Here is a 20,104-nt window from a genome sequence, read left to right on the forward strand (position 1 = left end):
TCGTTATGTTTTCTGAAGCCGATTGGACCTTCCACTACCATCTTACTCCCAGACCTCGGCACAACCCTTTTTCCACTGAAATTCACTGGTAGTGTGACGTAAGTTTTGCACATGGACTTGACCCTGAGCATGCATGATGCGTGCACGGCCATGTGTGTATGTGTGTGTGATGCACTGAGGTAACTACTCCCAGCTGCCATGTCTGAACAGAGAGCACATCTGGAGGGAAGGAGGGGGAAAGACTCCAAAAAGAAGCAAAGGAAAAGAGGAGTAACTTTTAGCTTATCATAAGTTTAATGTAATATCCTGTTTATTTCACTTTAAATATAGCATCACAGATTCAGGAGATGCACTAGGAAACATCTGGAATATATTCTTCATCTGTTCTTTGCATGCCGTAGACTGCATGAACATGCATCTGCTCATCAATGTTTGGATTTGTGCATTTGTATTTGCATGCACATTGATTTGATTGAAGCCTCTGTCCTTGTGCATGTTTGCATGTGAAGTGGTTGAGCCGATGCTTGCGTGGGATTTTTCTGTGTAACACTGAGAGAAAAGTTGCAGAGACGTTGGGAGACTTGAGCTGTTTATGGTTCTGGAACTGATTACTCAGAAATCCCCCCAGACTGAATTGCTCTTTTAGTCCATGTGAAAGAAATAAAGAAAAAAATAAAGAGTGAAAAAGTGTGTGAGAGAGAACCAGAGAGAGAGCAGAGACTGGTTTACTCTTTTTGGGGAGGGAGGTCATTCCTATTCGTTGAGTCACACTTTTAAGAGAGACCAGAATCACTCCAACTCCATCTCCCCCACCTCCTCTTCACATCACATGCACACACACACACACACACACACACAATGCTCCAGTCTTCTCCTCTTCTCTTTTTAAGGAAAAACCCATCCCAAGCCAAGACAGAGAGAAGAGCTTCATAGAGTAATAACTCTGGTCAGCAGCTGCCTTTCTCCTCCTCCTCCTCCATTTCTTTCTCATCTGCACTTAGTCAAAAAAAGACTGCTGTAACATCTCCAACAACCTCCAAACTGACCCGCGATACATTCAGATTAAACCAAATTATTAAGAAGAGCGACTAAAACTTAATAAAATGCAACTGCCAGAGAAATCCTTCTCACCAAAAGCTCCTTTGAGTAAAAATATGGATTCCCCCTTAGTTATCAACAGGACCCTTTATACTTTCTCCCTCTCCTGTAAGGGATGCATGGAAAAGCTTGTTCCTCCTGTGTCCTAGCCTGGATATCACATTAGTGGCAGTGCACTGGCTGCTCTGCAGGACACATCAGAAACTTCACGCTGATTGTACTCTCTAACATACATGATCAGAATCAATGACTTAAAAAGAAATATGCTTTACATTCCCACAGTGTAAATGTCAATGCAGATGTGTTCAGGGTGGGGGTAAATCTTCTAAAAGCGGAGACCTCCCACAATGTGCACAAACACTTCAACACATACAAATAGGCAAATGTGCAGCTGCAGCACCTACATGGTTATAAACATAAGGAGCAGACTTATGGACAGTCTGTCAGTGTTTACAGCGAGTGTAAACTCCTCTCACTCTGCCTACTAATTGTAACCAGACCACTAGTCACAGGCCAGGGCCGTTTGTGTTTATGACTGAGAGGGGGCTAAGTCTGCTCTTTATCCTGTTCTATTTCATTCTTACCCACCACATGTATGAGATTATGTGAAACCTCCTGAATGCTCTTTGTGAGGGACATGAAAGCTCAGTGTGTCCCCAGGGTGGCTTCATCTGTTCCTCTGAGGGCCACATCTGCAGTCAAATTAGTTATATCTCTTGAAAATAATCGGACATTAAAATCTGTGCCTGGAGTTTTCGAGGGGGGGGGGATTTATTATTTTTTTTATTGTAAACTCCAGCTGCGCTTTGGCATCCTCTTTTACTGCTGCTTGGTACTAATGCTGGTAAGATATACAGTATAGGGACACGGGCACACGCGTGCGCGCGCACAATGGTTCCGCGTGCGGAGCCATGGCGCCTCCAAGCGGACAAGAGTGAGCACTGGGGTGCGTCCCGCGCGTGCAGGAGGAGGGATCAGAGCTCGTTGCTGGAACTGGACCGGGACAGGAGAGCGAGCGGACGGCTCTTCTGAGGGAAGTAAACGCGCATCCAGGGCTATATTTCCCATTTTCTTCCGCCTCTAGACCCCTTTTCTTTCTAGGCTTTTCCTTCTGCTGAGATGAGGAGATAATCCACAGAGGACCAGCTACTCACGAAGTTTAGAAGTTGACGGAAAGTATTCGGGTAAGGAGAACTTTTACGCACAACAATGTGCCAATGTGTCTTCCACTCTCTTCATCTTGCTATTTCCAAATATATGTCTGTGTCTGTCTCTTAATCTCTCTGTCTCTATTTTGGTCTCTTTGCATGTCTTAAAATTTACTCTCAACTACACCCACTTAAATTGGGACTTTTTTCCCAGTCACATTCAACTTTTAATACACAACTGCTTCGAATTCCCTCCAGAAAGAGGCCCTCTCAGAACGCGGGCTTTACAGGGCTTTTATCTGCATATTATCTGCATCATATCTACCTGTAGTGATGAAAAGTTAAGAGGACTCGCTCGTTCCCCTGTTCAGAGCAGAGGGAGCGGAGTGGGAACATCTGCAGGAGCGAGTCTCTCCGCAGCTCACAGCTGTCCTGTCTGTCCGCTGGAGGGAGCCACAGCGGAGACCAAGTCTGCTGGTTGGTTTACAGTTTAGATGTTTTCAGGAAAAACTCAAGTAATGAGTCTGTAATGCAGACTCTGTATCCATTGTATTCCTTATTGCGACTGGAAAATGAACTGGGCAGGTCTGAGTTGGCTATACGAGTTCTAATTTGTTGTGACAACTTTGCAACAAACAAAAAAAAAGGTAAGAATAAATGAAAGGCGGATTGCTGAACTGGTACAATGAAACAAATTAAAAAGAAGGTTATATGTGTGTATATTAGCACTGCTGTGATTACCTCAGCACTCTGTCTGCAGCTTCATGCCTATGACCGAACATCAGAAGTGCTGATACGCAATGCAACATCACTCCTCTTGTGTGGAATTGCTTAAATAGTATCTGTGCCTCTTCACAAAGAAATAGATGGTTGTTACTTACAATAATATTTTTAGCTTGTAGATGGTCCTGTGGTGGACGCTTGTAAAGTTGCCATTTTGAATTTAATTTAAAGTGAAATATAAATAAAATAAATCAGCATTGTACCAGCAGCAGGCCTTGTTAACATGTTGCAGTCAGTTACCCTCTGGAGACTAACTTACTGCACAAATTGAGGCGCTGGATTATAGTGGGCACTGCCCCGAGCCTGGACTCTGCAGGGGCCCTGAAGGTCTTATGTGAAGTGTGTGTCATTGGCTGTTTTTTTTAGTTATATGGTCAATCATCAAATATTTGTTTTCGAAGATACACACTGATATGACATCAACATCAATTCTGAGGCAGGTCCTGCATGATTAGCTCACCTGTTCAAATGCCACATGTTCCTGTAATTACTAACACGGGTCAATGTGAGAGGGCCCCCTGATGGGCTAACACAGTCATGACAGTTAGTATGACCCTGGCTAACTGCAGAAAAATAAGAAGCCTCTGGAGGGCAGCAGACTGAGGCCTGACAATTTTTTTTTTTAATTTGATTAATGAACTTTTTGTAGTACCTTAAGAGCAAGTCCTCAACAGAAAGAGAAAAAAACCTAAAACAAGGAGAAGTGATCATGAGGTCATAGTGATCAGAATATGAAGGCACACTTTGCAAAAGTGGCAAAAGTGAGATATTTCTTGTGATGCTGCATAAGTCCTGTCAAATCTTTTGGTATTGAACAACATTTCAGTTTACTATATTCATGCAGCACCCTGCTCCTTTTTGTCTCACCTGAAATAATGCTTGTTAAATGATCTTTACTTGAAGGATGATGTGGTCAAAGAGATTTTGTTAGTTTACTTAGCCAGAACTGAATTGCATTTGTTCAAACAATGAGTCCTTCAAAAAGTGAAGTGTGTCGAGATCTGGTTGAACTAAATAAACTTTTAGCGATCATCACTGACGTTTGGCAGCCTGTAAAATCCTGTGTCCATTTTTAAAATCAAGCAAATGTCAGCCTATGTTGATATACGTCACTTCTGCTTGTTTTTTTTAATTTTGCATTTCCACCATGAAATACAAAAAAAAAGACAAGTTTCGTTTAATTCATAACATGCTTCTAAACCTATTACATAACTCTCTGGACGCCATTTTGTTCCCCGGGCAGAAGTCAGTTTCTTCTTATGATTCCTTCAAATTGATACCAGATGCAGAATGTACATGAGGAAATAGGTTTAAGTTATTCTGCAAATATTTTGTCAATAAAAAGGGTCTTAAAGAAACACATCATACACAATCAAGACTAGTGCCATCGGCTCTGTAATGACAAATCTTTGACCAAAATGTCTGAATATTTTCAACAAACAAGTGGAGAATGGACCTGTTTCTTAACAAAATATATTGTTTCTATACCCGTAAACCCAACAGTAAAATGATTGACCAAATGACCAGCAGGTGGCAGTGTGTACAAGGAAAAAAATGTCTATCATTCAACAAGCAGCCCTTTTTTTGGAAACCAAAAATAAAACAAAAATTGCAACACAAGCATGAAGTCAACATTGTCTAAATGAAAGCACAGCGTTGCCTTTTTTGCCCAATTTTTTGCACCACACCAGCGACAGGCTATTTCATTTTTTAATGATTTAAAGATAAGCACTTGTTGTGCTTGTTTCATTAGTTTAGGAGGACTACATGTGAGTACTAATTTCTCTTTATTGATTTGAAGGCATAAACTGAAGATTAAAAAGCATATCCTTGTGTCAGTTGTGTGTTTTTGTCTTTTTGTGTGTCAGACAGGAGAAGAGGAAGATGCTGGGGTTAAAGGTCGTCGCGCTCTGTCTTCTTTTCGGAGCCCTGACTCACGGCCAAACAGAGTGCAGGAGTAAGATACTGAACCCTTGTTGCTTTAAAGCCACAGTAACATGTCATGTTAATGATATATTTGGTCTGGTTTAAACTCTTTTGTGGTTTTAAATGTGTGTGCATGTGTGTGTGCATGTGTGTGTATTCCTCCAGAGAAGAATGACTGTCCCATAGACGTGTACTTCACCATCGACACATCAGAGACAATCGCCCTGCAGGAGTCTCCGCCTGGATCGCTGGTGGAGAGCATCAAGGTTCCCTCATTATCTGCATCTCTATGAGTTAAAACATCAAAACAAACTTTTATAGTGTCATCATGTCCGTGTTGTATGACGTTTTGTTGTCTTCTTGTAGCAATTTGTAAAGCGGTTTGTGCAACGTTTGGAAGATGTCGAGTATAAAGGAGCTGTGAGGATCAGCTGGAATATCGGAGGTCTGCACTTCTCTCAGAGACAGGAGGTGTTCAGTCCCATTGGGCCCAAGGCTGATTTCATTACTGTGAGTACCACACACATGTGCACAGGTTCTGCTCGTATGTCCCTCGGTTTTTGGATGGAGAGTGCTCACCTGTGACTGCACCATGAGGAGTTTTATATGCAGACAAAAGGCAAAGCGATGGAGAGTGTTAAGCTGTGGCTTATAGCTTCAGCACTGATTACTGTTTTTATAATTGTTTTTTTCTGAAAGACTATGGTTCTCAAAATGTTTACGATACCACACAATAAACTTTATTGTCCTCTTGGGGAAATTTGTTTTGGACTCAAAGTGCTGCCAAACATTCAGTTGCTTCCATTCAAATCAAAAAAATCAAAACAATAGAAAAACCACATCCACACATAAACATAAGGGCACAAACCAATGCAGAACAACACAACATATATTGTACATTACCCATATTGCATGCTTTGAGTAAGCATGAGAGATAAAGTAACAAAGGTAAGAAAAATATAAAAAGCCTACAGGGACACCATGACACTATTGCACAACCCACACAGCCTTATGAAACATTATGAAACAGCCTTATGAAACATTATAACGTTACTGATGTGGGAACAAGAGTGGTTTAATACTTTCAGATACCATGTGTTTTAAGACAATACTTTCTCAATTATTTTAATAATAGCATTATATAGTTTGAAAAAGTAGCAAAGCTTAAAAAAAGATACAGATTTTTTTAATCATCCACTGTCAAAAGTGAAGGAGAGAGCAGTGCACAAGTTTGCAGAAGTTTTCCTTCAGTTCTTGGTAATTAAAGACAAAAATGACCTAATATTGTGCCTAGGATTTGTATTTTTGTTGCAGTCCTATAGAAATGGGTTGTTTGAATTTTACGAGAATGTTATCGAAGTTTTAAACTTTAAGGTATTGTGAGGACCCTAGAGACTCATTGTCACTATAGCAACCAGGGCTGTGAAAAATCAGCTCAGGTACAGCTGTGGGCCTCAACAACCTGGAAATGTTCAACCGTTTCTCATACAGTCTGTAATGCAGATCAAAAAATGGTATCTTGTGGCTTGGCTTTGGTTTAAAATGTAAAGACTACTCACAAATTTCCTAATTTGATTCTGACTACGAATTTTGTGGCACCCCTTCCCCAACACCATAAAAGAGCCTAAAAATTACTTTTTTACCTAAAAAATAACATTTATACAAATTCAGACGGAACAAATCAGAGGAAGTGCTTTTTGCCAGTCTCACTTTTAATAAAAGGTTGTTGATCATAAACTTCATGTATGTGGTCCCATGTATTTTTGTTTCTTGAAATTATTCAGTAATTAGCACAAAATGAAACAGTTACCTCTGGGACCCTCACGTTTTCCAATCCCTTTGCAGTTTCTGTCTTTTTGTGATCTGTCATCTCTATGTTCTTGTCATATATTCAGCGTCTGGATGGAATCCGTTACCTGGGTAAGGGCACCTACATCGATTGCGCCCTCACCAACATGACCCAGGAAATGATGCGCTCCCCCACATCCCAACGTGCCCTCCGGTTTGCCGTGGTCATCACTGACGGCCACGTGACTGGAAACCCATGTGGAGGCATCAAAGTGGCAGCAGAGAGGGCTCGAGACGAGGGCATCCGGTTGTTTTCTGTGGCGGCATCAAAGAACATCGAAGAGACGGGGATGAGAGAGATCGCCAACTCGCCTGCGACAGTCTACAGGGACGAGTTCTTGGCTGTGGATCTGAGCCAGGGAAGAGCAGTCATTCATGATCAAACCATCGATCGCATCATCCAGACCATGGTAACAAGCACTCGGACACACAGACGCCAAGGACTTTATACAAAGATGGACAATGTGACAGCTTCCTAAAAATGAGGCCAAAACATTTGGACCTTCTACTGCTCATTGGCTGCAGTGTGTGTCATAAACTCTGCCTTCTCTATGTTAAGAAATGGGAGATAATTCATTTTAGAAAATTAAAATACACATCAAATCAGCTTTATATACTTTATCTCATGAATGTAAGTTATTATCAGGTTGATTTGTGTCCAAGTGTTAATCTTTCTGACAAGTTTGGTTTTAGTTTTTGGAAACATTAAAAAGGGATCATGATTTAAATTCTAACATAAACAAACTTGAACATAAAGAACACTCACACAAGAGTCATAGACCTTTAATAACCGTGGTGTCTGCTTTACAACAACAACAACAACAACAACACAAGAATCTTTTCTGCGGTTGACTGTAGCGACCTGAGGGGTCTTTATAGTTTGATCTGGTTATCAGATGGGGCGGGAGGTCAATACCTAAGCTCAACCAGTTGATTACCAGACTCTGGCTCCATATGTGCAACGTGTTAGAGGGGGTATTTGGCTTCACTTTTGTGCAACAAGAGGAGGTGGAGACACGCTGTCTGTCTTTATATACAGTCACTGACAGAAACACAGAAAAATATGAAGTATGGTCAAAGACTGTTCTGCTCACACTTTGTTTCTTCTGTCTTTACAGCAACATTTGGCGTACGTAGAGGTAAGAATTCACACAACACTAAAAGATTTAAAGATTCATGTTTCAGACTGTCATCTGACTGTTGTTCTTTGTTTTCTGTATTTCTCAGTGTTACAGTGTGTCCTGTCTGGAGACACCAGGACCCGACGGTCCAAAAGGCCACAGAGGACAAAAAGTGAGGCTCACAAACACAAACACACACGACAGAATTTGCATAATTGTCACTGTCACCCTCTCATATATTTTCTTTAATTAACTTGCTTTGTGCAGGGAGCTAAAGGAGACAACGGAGATCCAGGCGTGAAAGGAGAAAGAGGTCGCCCTGGAGACCCTGGTATCGAGGGTCCTATCGGTCAGCCTGGTGTCAAAGTAAGACACTGATTGTTTACATAGTTCACATATCGTACATTATCCAACAATACAAATAGGAATTCGATTTTTGTCCCAATAAATATTAACTATTTTCTTGTCTCTTTTTCCTGTCTCTAGGGAGAACCAGGTCTCAAAGGAGACAAGGTAAGATGTCACTTTACCAATAAAGTTTTAGAAAACTGTGTTAAGTGCTGAAATTTGAATGAAGTTATTATGTTTGTAGATAGATATGATCATACATTAAATGACCATACATCTTCTGTCTGTCCACAGGGGGAGATTGGAGCTCAGGGGAAAAAGGTAGGTCTTTGGCTGTAACTGTAATTTATTCCAACCAGATAAGAAGTTATCATCATTTTGTCAAGGGATTGGTCTTACTCTTCTCACTGGTCTGGTTTTTGTCATCAGGGTGTAGGTGGTATCCCAGGACGCAATGGCACAGATGGACAGAAGGTGGGTGCTGCAATGAAACTGAATTCTGTTTTTACAGTTTAAGGAAACTAAACTCACCAACAATCATAATCCAAAAAGTAACAGTCGAGAATGACTGAAGAAAAACTCGCTCTTCAGCCCTTTAGTCATCTCAACTCTGTCTTCCCCATATTTCGTGTCCGTCTTCATTGTCCAAAAGCAATAGGCCGCAAATAGTTTTAGAATAAAATAATACCTTCAAAACATCTTGTTTGTCAGCATGTGGGTGGCATTAAGTTGTCAATCAGTGTAAAATATTTGTTGTGAATGAAAACTTAAAGATATAACATGCAAAATGTAATACAGCAGAAATCAAATATATCCTAACTAAATATATCGGTGAGAAAGAAAGTCCATCTCACTCTGGGATTATTGGTTTAAACTCTGCATTCATACAGGACAGGATGGTGTTTCCATCATCTTGTTTTTGTTTCAGAAGCTAACGCATTTTTCATTCACGTGAACGCCTCCCTGTCCGACCGTAAGCCCTGCCACCACATGGTGGAAGAGAGACAGCCCCGCCCACTTAGGGTTGGTGATTGTAGGTGCATAATGGCGTTTCATCCCAAGAGAACAATTCATGGAGAACCAAGAGACTTTCTGTTTTTGTTTTTTGTTTAAAGTACTTCAAATAAGTAAGAACAGAATCAACTTTGGGTGCATATTTGATTGGAGATCAGTAGTAGATCAGTAGAAATGACTGCACTCGGTTGGAACTCTAAGGGAGGGGTGGGGGAGGAGGGGAAGTGGTGTGCTGAAGGGACAGCTTTGTTTTGGTTTGAGAGACTGGGGCTAAAAAGCAACATCTACTGTACGTATACTCTAAAAGTTCTTTATTATACCTTTAAAAACCTTTAATGAAATGGAAACTGTATGATACTTCTTTGATTAAATATCTTCTCTTCTTCACTGCAGGGTAAAATTGGACGTATTGGTGCTCCTGGCTGCAAAGGAGATCCGGGCGACAGAGTATGATTGATTGTCATTTCTTTGTGAAATTATAAGAAGTCTCAAGATTGTGTTGTGTTATTGTGTATTTATGGTGTGTGTTCGATGCTTTGCAGGGTCCTGATGGTCATCCCGGTGACGTTGGTGAACGCGGTCCCCCTGGAACTGACGGAGAGAAGGTATTCACATCTTCTCTTTCCTTAAAGTTAATTGAATCAGCCATCAAACCCCTGCTTAAATTATGTATTACTCATTTTGTGTTTTGTCTTCAGGGTGATTCTGGTCGTCCTGGAAGATCTGGTCCACCCGGCCTGGCTGGAGAGGCTGGACCAAAGGTACATCTGAACACAAAAGGTTTTGGTCATGTTAAATTATTCTTTTCACAAGTTGGAGGTGAACGGCTAAACTCTTGTTGCTTCTTCAACAGGGAGAGAGAGGAAGTCCTGGCTCACCTGGCATCCCTGGACAGAAAGGAAACCCTGTAAGACTCATTGCCACGGACAGAAAAAAACATTCAAACACACTCTCATGCGAATGCATCGTCAAACTCACCTGTTTGTTGTTTCTCGTAGGGAACCCCTGGACTCCAAGGAGCCAGAGGAGAGCCGGTAAGATTTACACAATAACTTCTGTTTCACTTCAGTCTTTTATTGACTTTATGTTGAATGCCTTATTGTTCTTGTCCTCTAGGGGAGAAGAGGAGACTACGGGCCAAAGGGGGCTCAAGGGCCAGACGGTGTTAAGGGAGAAAGGGTACGAGTATTAGCACAACACCACACAAGTGTAAAACATTTCTATGTTCTAGACTTCTTGCCTTGGCTTCTATTATTTCATTTATTCAGACATATTATTCCACCACCAGGCGTCTCAACTTTTTTTGTGTGTCGCAGGGTGAAAATGGGCCAGAGGGTACAAGAGGACTTCCAGGTGAATCAGGAAACAAAGGAACAAAGGTGAGAAGACCCACTTTTAACTTTAAATTGCTCATATAAACATAATCAAATCTTGAATCTTTTTAATCTGCCTCTTGTTGTTGCACCTGCCGTTTACTTTCTCTCATCTTAACAGGGAGACAACGGTCTGAACGGCCCCAGAGGACCACCGGGGGCACCAGGGGAGCCTGGGAAAAATGTGAGTGAAAAATGAGAGAGCAAATATGGCAAATGTACACACATTCTTTACTGAAGAAAAACTGATGAAACTTGTTGAAAAACAACTTTGGTAAAAAGAAGTACTCACTGAACTTCTTAACTTGGTTAAAATGTAGAAGTACATCCTCGAATCTGAACTCACAGTGTAGAAGTAGGACAATCAATAATTCCCCTCAAATAGATTTAAACATTGTAGCCTGTCTAAAAAAAACGAAGGAACAAAAAACTTAAATATTTGAGTTAAAAATGGACTGGGTTAAAGGAAGAGTTGTCAGCAAAACTAAATAATAAGTAAACTACAGATTCTTGACTATTCTACTGAGGAACAGTAACATCAAAGATGCATTACCTTTGCCAGCTTACATTAACACTGTCTCTGTTATAGGGTACCAGAGGTGACCCTGGTGATGCTGGACCAAGAGGAGAACCTGGACAAGCTGGACCAAAGGTATGTTTCTCCATAAATCTGGATAATTATTAACATCTTCATTGGTTTCAGTCAGCATGCCTTTGTCTTGACTGTATTTCTTATGTTTCTATTCAGGGAGACAATGGAAGACCTGGTTTTAGCTATCCTGGACCCAGAGGATCATCGGTAACGCACACACAAACATTCAGTCATTTTACATTTGCTACCTAGAGTGACAGAATTAGCTAACAAGAATTGTGTCTGCTTTTGTACAGGGTGACAGAGGAGAGGGTGGCAACCGTGGACCTCGTGGAAGCAGAGGAGACTGTGGTCAGAAGGGCGATCCGGGAAAAAAGGGAACTCCAGGAGAGGCAGTAAGCAACTAACTGCTAACACTGAAGCAAAAGGTGTCTGTTTCAGAGCATTAAGGCTATTTGTTTGCTTCTGAAAGGGTGAGCCAGGACCTCAGGGTGAACCAGGCTTGAGAGGACCAAGAGGAGACGGTGGGCGTGATGTAAGTACTGTGAATAAAAACTAAAAACATTTGCTTTCCTAGCTACTGACATACTGCAGATGGAGAAACTACATAGTTCCATTAAGCTAGAAAAGTCAAACTAGGCTGCAGCTTTAATTTGTTTACTTGTTGCCAATTAGCATTATCTCCAGGACAAACCATGAGAGGAAAGCTGTGATTTTTTGTCTTTTGGTCCTTCACAGGGAGATCCTGGTCCTGAGGGAGACCCCGGCCTCACAGTGAGAACATTTCATCTAATCATTTTTTTTTTTTTACTGACACATCAACAGTGCAAAAGATGAATGACATGATGATGTGTTTTTTTTCTGCAGGAATGCGATGTCATGAACTACATCAGGGAAACTTGCGGCTGCTGTGGTGAGTTTGGTTACCATTGTCTTTGCACCATAGACTGTATAAAACATGGACAATGTCTAATGGTGGTGGCCACCATATTGGAGGCTCTTCCTCCACCCAACTTTCGGTGAATCTAGAAACTGGCAAAGAGGTGCAGAAAGGAAAACTTCTCTCACAACAATTAAGCACCGAGCTAAACAACAGGCGTCTACTGAACTAGCCATCAGAGACCCAGGGGCAGCTCATGTTAGCTCTGCAGACCAAGGAGGAGCCACTCCATCCAAACAAACAGGGGAAAAGCCAACAAATGATCAATGTATGAGAAATCTATGTTAGACACAGACAACGATATCTAGACTTCTTGAAAGGTCTGTCAATAAATGACACTGTAAAGTATATCATTTGACAAATATTCAGATGAAAAATATCTCCTAATGTAACCGAACACCACAAACACAGCCAAGAGTTTATGGTTATGCAACTTAAGTTGGCTGAGGTTATAGACAGCCACCACCAATGAGCTATTACTGAAAACCAAGTCCCTATTTATGCAAATATTTAAATCTTAGTAAAAGTTAAATGGTTAAGTAAAAAAAAAATATCCAAATGTAGTTGACAGAAATAAAGAAATGTAAATTTGCAAAAGCATACGTTGCCTTTTGGTAAATTACTCACTTTTAAAGCCAGCCTCAAGAGGTCTGGTGAGGAACTGCAGTTTTTGCCATGTATTGGCACTTGTATGTGATAGTAAGTGTAAGATTCTCACATTTGTGTTTTTGTCTGCAGACTGTGAGAAACGCTGTGGAGCCCTGGATATTGTGTTTGTGATCGACAGCTCAGAGTCGGTGGGTCTGACCAACTTCACCCTGGAGAAGAACTTTGTCATCAACACCGTCAACAGACTAGGATCTCTGGCCAAAGACTCACAGTCAGACACAGGTGGACATGCCTTGTTCATAAACATGCTCGTGATTTCAGACTTATTTTAGAATAATGTAACAAGGTGGCTTTGAGCTTGGTTTAAACTTGTCTTGTGTTCACAGGCACCAGAGTTGGAGTTGTTCAGTACAGTCACAGTGGAACCTTCCAGGCCATCAGACTTGACGACCCCAAGATCGATTCACTGTCTGCTTTTAAGGTCTCACACAGAAACACACACCAACGCACATGCAGCTTTGAAGAGTATTTTTAGAGTTCAGCACAGACCGAACTTTTCTCTTGTGTCCAGATGTTTTTGGATGAATCATAGCTAATGTCCTCTCAGATCACATGTGCTGCCTGCCTCACACATTTAGTCATCACAAGTCTACATCTTATGATTTGTAACTGACCTGCACAAAAAAACATTTCAGTGTAGTCAGAGCTTGTTACAGCTTTTTTTTCTGTGAAATAAACCTTCTATGTTCTCACACAAAAAACCCAACTAAAAACACATTTAGTCAGCCCATTCTACTGGGAAACATGAATCTTAACCATCATGAATGGGGCACTATAGTTTTGCGTCGAGTCATTCCCACTTTCTCGCTCATGCTGCCTTTAAATACAATCTTTACTCCAGTGGTTACCACAATGGAATTTGTGTACAAGATTGACTTGGCACCAAGTAGCGGAGTCATGACAACACAGCTGCTAGCCAATGACAAAATACCACTCCAAAAGCATGCAAGACTAACCTGCGGGTAACAAGATTGCAAGAAATGCTCAGTCATATTTCACTTAATACAACTTAACACAAGATTACAATTTCAAACCTTAGCATCCACCACAAAAATGTAGCTTTAGTGCCTTCTGTTATTTCTTAAAATGTCCTCAAAGAAGTCACAGCTCTAGAAGGGGATGTTCATTTGGTTTCTTCTACTACACCTGGCAAAACACCATATGTGTAGGCTAGTAATCAGCAGCTCAAAGTAGTATATGGCAAATTTATTATTACAAATTTTTGCGTAACATTTCTTCATTTTAAGATATACATTTGCATTACAAACCATTCGACTTTTGAGAAAATCGCAGCAGACAAAAAATAATTGTTAACATTTAGAGACTTTAGCTACAGCTTGCTGAAAAGCTATATCTCTGCCAATGCTAATATGCTAATGTAACCTCAATGTTTGTTACTCAATTGATTATTTTCACTATCATACAAGCATTTATTGTTTAACGAGCCCAAATGAATGATTGATGTTCGGTTCGACATACGCTAGAAGAGAACTGTTAATCATAATTTAAAAGATTACATTTGCAAATGTCTGTTATAAATGCTACAAACGGTTTACTAATTTTACTTAAGCCCAATTTACAGCCATGATACTTTTCACATTAGTAACCCAAATCCTCAAAATGGCCACAGTGTTCCTAAGATAAGTTTAAAGCACTTTTGAATAATGTTAGAAGGCCTCTCCTCTGTGTTCATACTGAGTATAAACCTCAGGTCATGCACATCACTCACCAGCTGTAACCTTCTCCACTTCCCAGGAAGCAGTGAAGCGGTTGGAGTGGATCGCTGGAGGAACATGGACTCCCTCTGCTCTGAAGTACGCCTACGACAACCTGATCAGGGACAGCCGCAGAGCCAAAGCCAACGTGACTGTGGTCGTTATCACTGACGGACGCTTCGACCCCAGAGATGACGACTCGCTGCTCACCTACCTGTGCAGGTGCCTCACACTGGAGATTCATGATGAGATAAAGAATGAACGTTTGGGGAGAAGAAGAAGTTTTATCTAGTTTTTTTTTAATCTGTGTTTACCTGTTCATGTGAGCAGTGACCCCAGCGTTGATGTGAGTGCCATCGGTATCGGAGACATGTTCGACCAGATCGAGGAGAACGAGATTCTGAAGAGCATCTCCTGCCAAAAGGACAGCAGGGTGCTGGGCATGAGACGCTTTTCAGACCTGGTAGCTGAGGAGTTCATTGACAAGATTGAACATGTTCTTTGCCCAGGTACTCCTATCACAGAAACACACAACACGGACTGTAGGATCATCTGGTCGACTATTTGTCCCACGTCATTTTTCTCTGACATTCTGTCTTTATCTTTGATTTAGATCCTGTCATCGTTTGCCCTGAACTGCCATGTAAATCAGGTAAGACCCTAACACTCAATGGATCTCTTACTACTCTCTTTTATGATTTCATTCTGTTTCAGCCTGGCTAAATCTCATGTTAGATTGTATAACAGTGTTTGTAAAAAGTGTCCTATATCAGGGATATGTGTCAAACGAATTCAATATTTTTCCTAAATGGTTTGTCCCTTTTTCTTCATCTTACCATAACACCATCAACCACCTGACATCTTTTTAACCAAAAGCAACAAGGCCTTTGAGGAAAGACTGTCCCTTTATGTGCACACCACTAAATATGCGTCTTTAGATGTACCTGAAGATTCCTTGGTACTTGTAACTTGTTTGTCTGCAGGATATTAGGTCTTTACTCTATGTTAAGTATAACACAGTATCCTAAGTTTTCGAGTATCACATTACGTAATATCAGACTTACTTATTACTTTGTGTACACAACAAATAGGCTAAAATTATCTTCTCTAGCAGCATATAAACAAACGATGTACCTACCTACTGTCTAAGACTTAACCACTAAAGCAAAAGATGTATGAGTTTATGGTCCTCCCACATAGATATATATATATATATATATATATATATATATATATATATGTATATATACATATAATAGCTATTCAATATTTAACAGTCATAGAAATAGTCCCTGTTTACTTACAAGAAACTTCCAGCTTTTTCTAATCTCCAGCAAACAGCTGCCACCTTATTAAAGGTTTTGTTGTTCATTAAACAGGTAACATGTAAATCCTGAGATCACAGGTGAAATGAAATTACAGGTATTAATAGAGACAGGATATCATGGTGAGTGAGTGTTCATGCTTAGGGTATTGCCTAACCAAAAATCTGTTGACCTAAATGAAGACAAACCGTAGAACTTGCAATTATGAGTCATCAGTGTACGTCCGGCCTCTTTAGCCACGTTTCCACCAACAGCCGGGTTTGGTTCAGTACAGTTTGGTACAGTTTGGTACGTGTAACCTTGAACTTGCTTGCGTTTCCACGGTCAACAGTCCCCTTATTTGGTAAGTGGAGTGTAAGCCAGATGGAGATAGCCGCGTCAGCTATGTAATAGTGTGACATCATAGCAGCCCAACACAGTGTAGCCCGCTATTAATGAAGTTAAACGCTCAAGAAGAACGAGACACAGTAAACAAAGGGACCTTTAGGGTTGGATCAGTACCCTTGGCACCCTAACAGACAGGTACCAAAAAAGTAGGACGGTACGGAGCCCTTATTTTGGTACCATTTACAACTTTTGACGGTGGAAACGCCAATGAATGGCTACCGTACCGAACCGAACTGAACCGGACCACTTGGTGGAAACGAGGCTTTTGTTGGATTTGTGATGCGTCGTGTCAGTGGGATTCTGCCCACACTGTTGTTCCGCCCACTTCTTTCAGGAGGGGGTGTCACTGCGGAGCAAGCCCCTTCCTCCTGGAAGGCACTGTCTGAGGAAGGCAACCCCTCGTTGGTCCCCACCTCTTTGGAGGGCGTGGCCAGCCTGCTGAACGGCCTGAGTGAGCAGCAGTATGGGGTTGGCGTAGCAACCATGGCGTACACAGCCCAGAGAGCCAAACTCGCCGAGGGATCAGACAGGCAACAGTGGACCGAGCTGTTCATCGACTCCTTCAAATATGTCTATGGAGACATATTGGGAGACCCAGAAAAAGCCTTGGGACTCTGCTAATGCTAACATGCTATACATGCTACCTCGCCATAGTGGACGCCAATTACTAATGAGCTTATTGCTGGACATTGAATAGATTTTATTCAACTACAGGGCATTTTTTAACTCTACAGGTGCAATAATCTCCTGGGCTGATGCAAAAGAAAGTTGCATGATATTAATCTGGTCCTATGCTAACATTACAGAGCAGCATTCATCTCTGTTATTGTATATGATGGATGGGACAAATTCAAATAGTGGATTAATGATTCTCCCTCTTGTCCAAGAATATTTCTGAATTAATGTCCATGGAGCTGTTTGTGGGGAATGTATTCCTGTTGTAATGATGATACAGATCACTTGTTCCATCTTAGAGCAGATGACTTTTTCCCATTCAAATGGAAAGTGGATGTCATCCATTTGTTGGAGGCTGATTGGTGTTTAAGGCCATTGAAGTTGCTTCTGTGCGAGAACAGTGGCTCTTTGTTGAAGCTTCATTTCCACTGTGAATCAAAAGCTCGCTGAGTCATTTTTTTGCTGTTTTGCACATATCCGTGGTTACTGTCTTAAGTACATTTTTCCTGTATTCTGTGAAGTAGTCGTGTTGGTGGAAAGGCCATTACATGTGGAAAATAATTGGTTTTATACATGTCACATTATACTAACTGAGTCAGAAGTAGGAATATGTTGATGTTTGGTTAACAGACTTAGCACTCACAATGAAATAACTATATTGAATAGTTTGCCTTGGATTGGTGCATGATTTTTTTGCATGGCTTGTAAGGAACAATGACAAAAGGAAAATGACCACAGAGTGGCTTTAACCAAATGTTCGGAATCATGTTAGCTCTGTGACTGCAACTTGCTGGTGTGAACTCTTTTTGTTGTTGTTGTTGTTGTTGTTGTTGTTGTTGTTGTTGTTGTATTAAATGTATTCATTATTTTAAAATGTTGTTCAAGTGAATAAAATTGTAATGCAAACTAAAAACTGCTTTCTGGATGAGGCCACTACTTTTCTGGTTTTTAATGGCAGTTGAACTGCAGCTAGCATGTATGTGTCATGTTACAGTACATTTTACTTGGCTTTGTCCTCTGAACATCTGTGCTTCAGCTTTGGCTAGCAGAACACAATGTGTGATTTATTACTTAACGTATTATGCATTTGTCTGTTCCAGAACCTGCCGTTGCTAGCTGTGTTCAGCGGCCTGTCGATGTCGTATTCATGCTGGATGGTTCTGAGAGGATGGGACTGGAGAACCACCGCAGGGCCAAAGAGTTCATTGAGAACGTGGCTAACAAGTTTATCCTGGCCAACAGCAACACAGATGAGAGGAATGCCCGCTTTGCTCTGCTGCAATACGGCAGTCCTTCGGAACAGAGGGTTGAGTTCCCGCTCACCCACAATCTCACAGTGATCTCAGATTCACTGGGAGGGGTTAGCTACATGGACTCGTCTTCTGCTCTTGGCAGTGCTATCATCCATGCTGTCAACAATGTGGTGATGCCTCAGGTATTAAAACACACAAACACATGCATTGATTTTGTGCTAGGACACACGTAGCTAATCCCATGCTGGCTATAGCATCATAGAGTTATAAATCTTCGTATCAAACTATCATAATAAGGGTAATTTGATAAGTAACTGAAAAGAAAAATAGATAAGTATTGAATTTCTCTTCCAAAATTAAGCAGAAAAATGTATTTCCCTAACCATGTCTGTTGCGCTTTTAGCGGGGAGAACGCTTGGCTCGTCGCAACGCTGAGCTGGCCTTTGTGTTTATCACTGATGGCATCACATCCAATGAGCAACTGGAGGAGGGCGTGTCTGCCATGAGGCGGGCGGAAGGCGTTCCCACGGTCATCGCCATGGGTTCAGACACGGACGAAGAGGTGCTGCGGAAGGTGTCGCTAGGGGACATGTCAGCCATCTTTAGAGGAAGTGATTACACCATTCTGAACAAACCCTCATTCTTTGATCGCTTTGTCCGCTGGATATGCTAGTGAGGAACTGTAACACACCACACCATAGAGTTAGAATCCACAGAATGAAAGAAGAGCCTTCAGCGTACACATAAACACACACACAGAGGCATCAACGACCCTCTGCGATCATTTTCATTACTGGATGAAACGCACAGTGGTGGCTTAATATCCAGTTATTAGGGGTAAAAAGTAATTTAAAGCAGCTTAAACAAAACACTTTACACCAGAAGACACATTCGCTGTTACACACAAACACATAAGCTTTCATTCTTAACCTATGGTCAGCACGTCCAACCAAAGGCACAGGGACAGGAAATGCGTTTGATTATTGAATGTGTATGATGCAAATTGTAGGCTTTATTTTTTTTTGTATTGGTTCGAAGCTTGCAAAAGAAGAGTTTGCTATCTCTCTGTCTTCACAAAGTCAGTATTTACATAAAAGGTGCTAAAGTTAAAAAATAAAAGACAAAGCCGTTTAAGTGGTTCTGAAGACTTTCTTATGTCATGTTATGCTGTAATTACTGTAGTTTGTTCAGGGGATTAAAACATGCAGACAAATGTTTTCAAGAGAAGAAATGTTGCACATAAATGCCCCACAGTCAGCCAAACCAGAAGACACACAAACACGTGCATACTGTATGTAGTTCATTACAAATATATTGACAACATTAAAGAGACATATCTGTAAACATGAAGTCCAAATAAAGCCGAATGTGATCACCCCTACACTGTCTTGTGTGTTTGCAACTTAAGTTTGTGATGTGGTAACTTGTTTTTGATCCATGTGCAATGTGTCATTAAATCACTTTAACCTTGGCAGCAAGTACATTTCTCTTAACAATGATTTTAGGAAAGTGTGCAAAACTTAGCCTACATTACAGTGGCGGACTTTACCATAGGCACAGGTAGGCAATTGCCCTGGGTCCCCAAACTGAAGGGGCCCAATAATACCCTGAAAAAAATCACGTTCAAGAGTTAAAAACAAGTTGTTTTTTTTAAAACTTTGTTTTAAGTTATTAGGTTTTTCTTAAAATCCATATGCAAAAAATGTTATCAGAAGAATGGCTAATTCATCTTAACTTATTCTCATAATTTTGACTTTTTATCTCATAATTATGACTTAATATGGGGGGGGGAGGAAACACCTCAACAAAGCCAAGTTTTTATTTTTATTTTTTTAACTACCGAAAATGTGCTTCTACACTTAGACCTACTGCTGTTTTGGAGCAATTAA

The 20,104-nt window shown here is 40.9% G+C and overlaps 1 protein-coding gene across 2 annotated transcripts; it reads left to right on the plus strand.

Moving 5' to 3' along the window:
• Positions 1 to 2,067: 2,067 nt before the first annotated feature.
• On the plus strand, positions 2,068 to 19,596 carry col6a2 (collagen, type VI, alpha 2). 2 transcript variants are annotated; one of them, XM_020649255.3, is made up of 32 exons: positions 2,074 to 2,282; positions 4,898 to 4,986; positions 5,121 to 5,221; positions 5,322 to 5,465; positions 6,851 to 7,213; positions 7,922 to 7,942; positions 8,031 to 8,096; positions 8,192 to 8,290; positions 8,411 to 8,437; positions 8,567 to 8,593; positions 8,702 to 8,746; positions 9,680 to 9,733; positions 9,829 to 9,891; positions 9,985 to 10,047; positions 10,140 to 10,193; positions 10,285 to 10,320; positions 10,403 to 10,465; positions 10,603 to 10,665; positions 10,781 to 10,843; positions 11,249 to 11,311; positions 11,408 to 11,458; positions 11,548 to 11,646; positions 11,724 to 11,786; positions 11,990 to 12,025; positions 12,119 to 12,164; positions 12,930 to 13,082; positions 13,187 to 13,281; positions 14,616 to 14,797; positions 14,906 to 15,084; positions 15,189 to 15,227; positions 18,063 to 18,397; positions 18,619 to 19,596. In XM_020649255.3, the coding sequence occupies exons 2-32, from the start codon at positions 4,914 to 4,916 to the stop codon at positions 18,886 to 18,888; spliced, it is 3,036 nt and encodes a 1,011-aa protein (XP_020504911.3). In that variant the 5' UTR covers positions 2,074 to 2,282; positions 4,898 to 4,913; the 3' UTR covers positions 18,889 to 19,596. The 2 variants fall into 2 exon arrangements, with proteins under 2 accessions (XP_065809861.1, XP_020504911.3); XM_065953789.1 differs by lacking the exons at positions 18,063 to 18,397; positions 18,619 to 19,596 and adding an exon at positions 16,622 to 17,878 and having other exon boundaries at positions 2,068 to 2,282.
• Positions 19,597 to 20,104: the final 508 nt, after the last annotated feature.

The sequence above is a fragment of the Labrus bergylta genome, chromosome 4, assembly GCF_963930695.1.
Source record: "Labrus bergylta chromosome 4, fLabBer1.1, whole genome shotgun sequence".
Taxonomy (NCBI): Eukaryota; Metazoa; Chordata; class Actinopteri; order Labriformes; family Labridae; genus Labrus; species Labrus bergylta.

What these genes read in the sequence shown, in the direction of transcription:
- col6a2 (XM_020649255.3), top strand. Translation starts at nt 4,914, where the DNA reads ATGCTGGGGTTAAAGGTCGTCGCGCTCTGTCTTCTTTTCGGAGCCCTG. An exon ending in AAGGCCACAGAGGACAAAAA is followed by an intron (nt 8,097 to 8,191) that starts GTGAGGCTCACA and finishes TGCTTTGTGCAG; the next exon opens with GGAGCTAAAGGAGACAACGG. An exon ending in AGGGAGACCCCGGCCTCACA is followed by an intron (nt 12,026 to 12,118) that starts GTGAGAACATTT and finishes TTTTTTCTGCAG; the next exon opens with GAATGCGATGTCATGAACTA.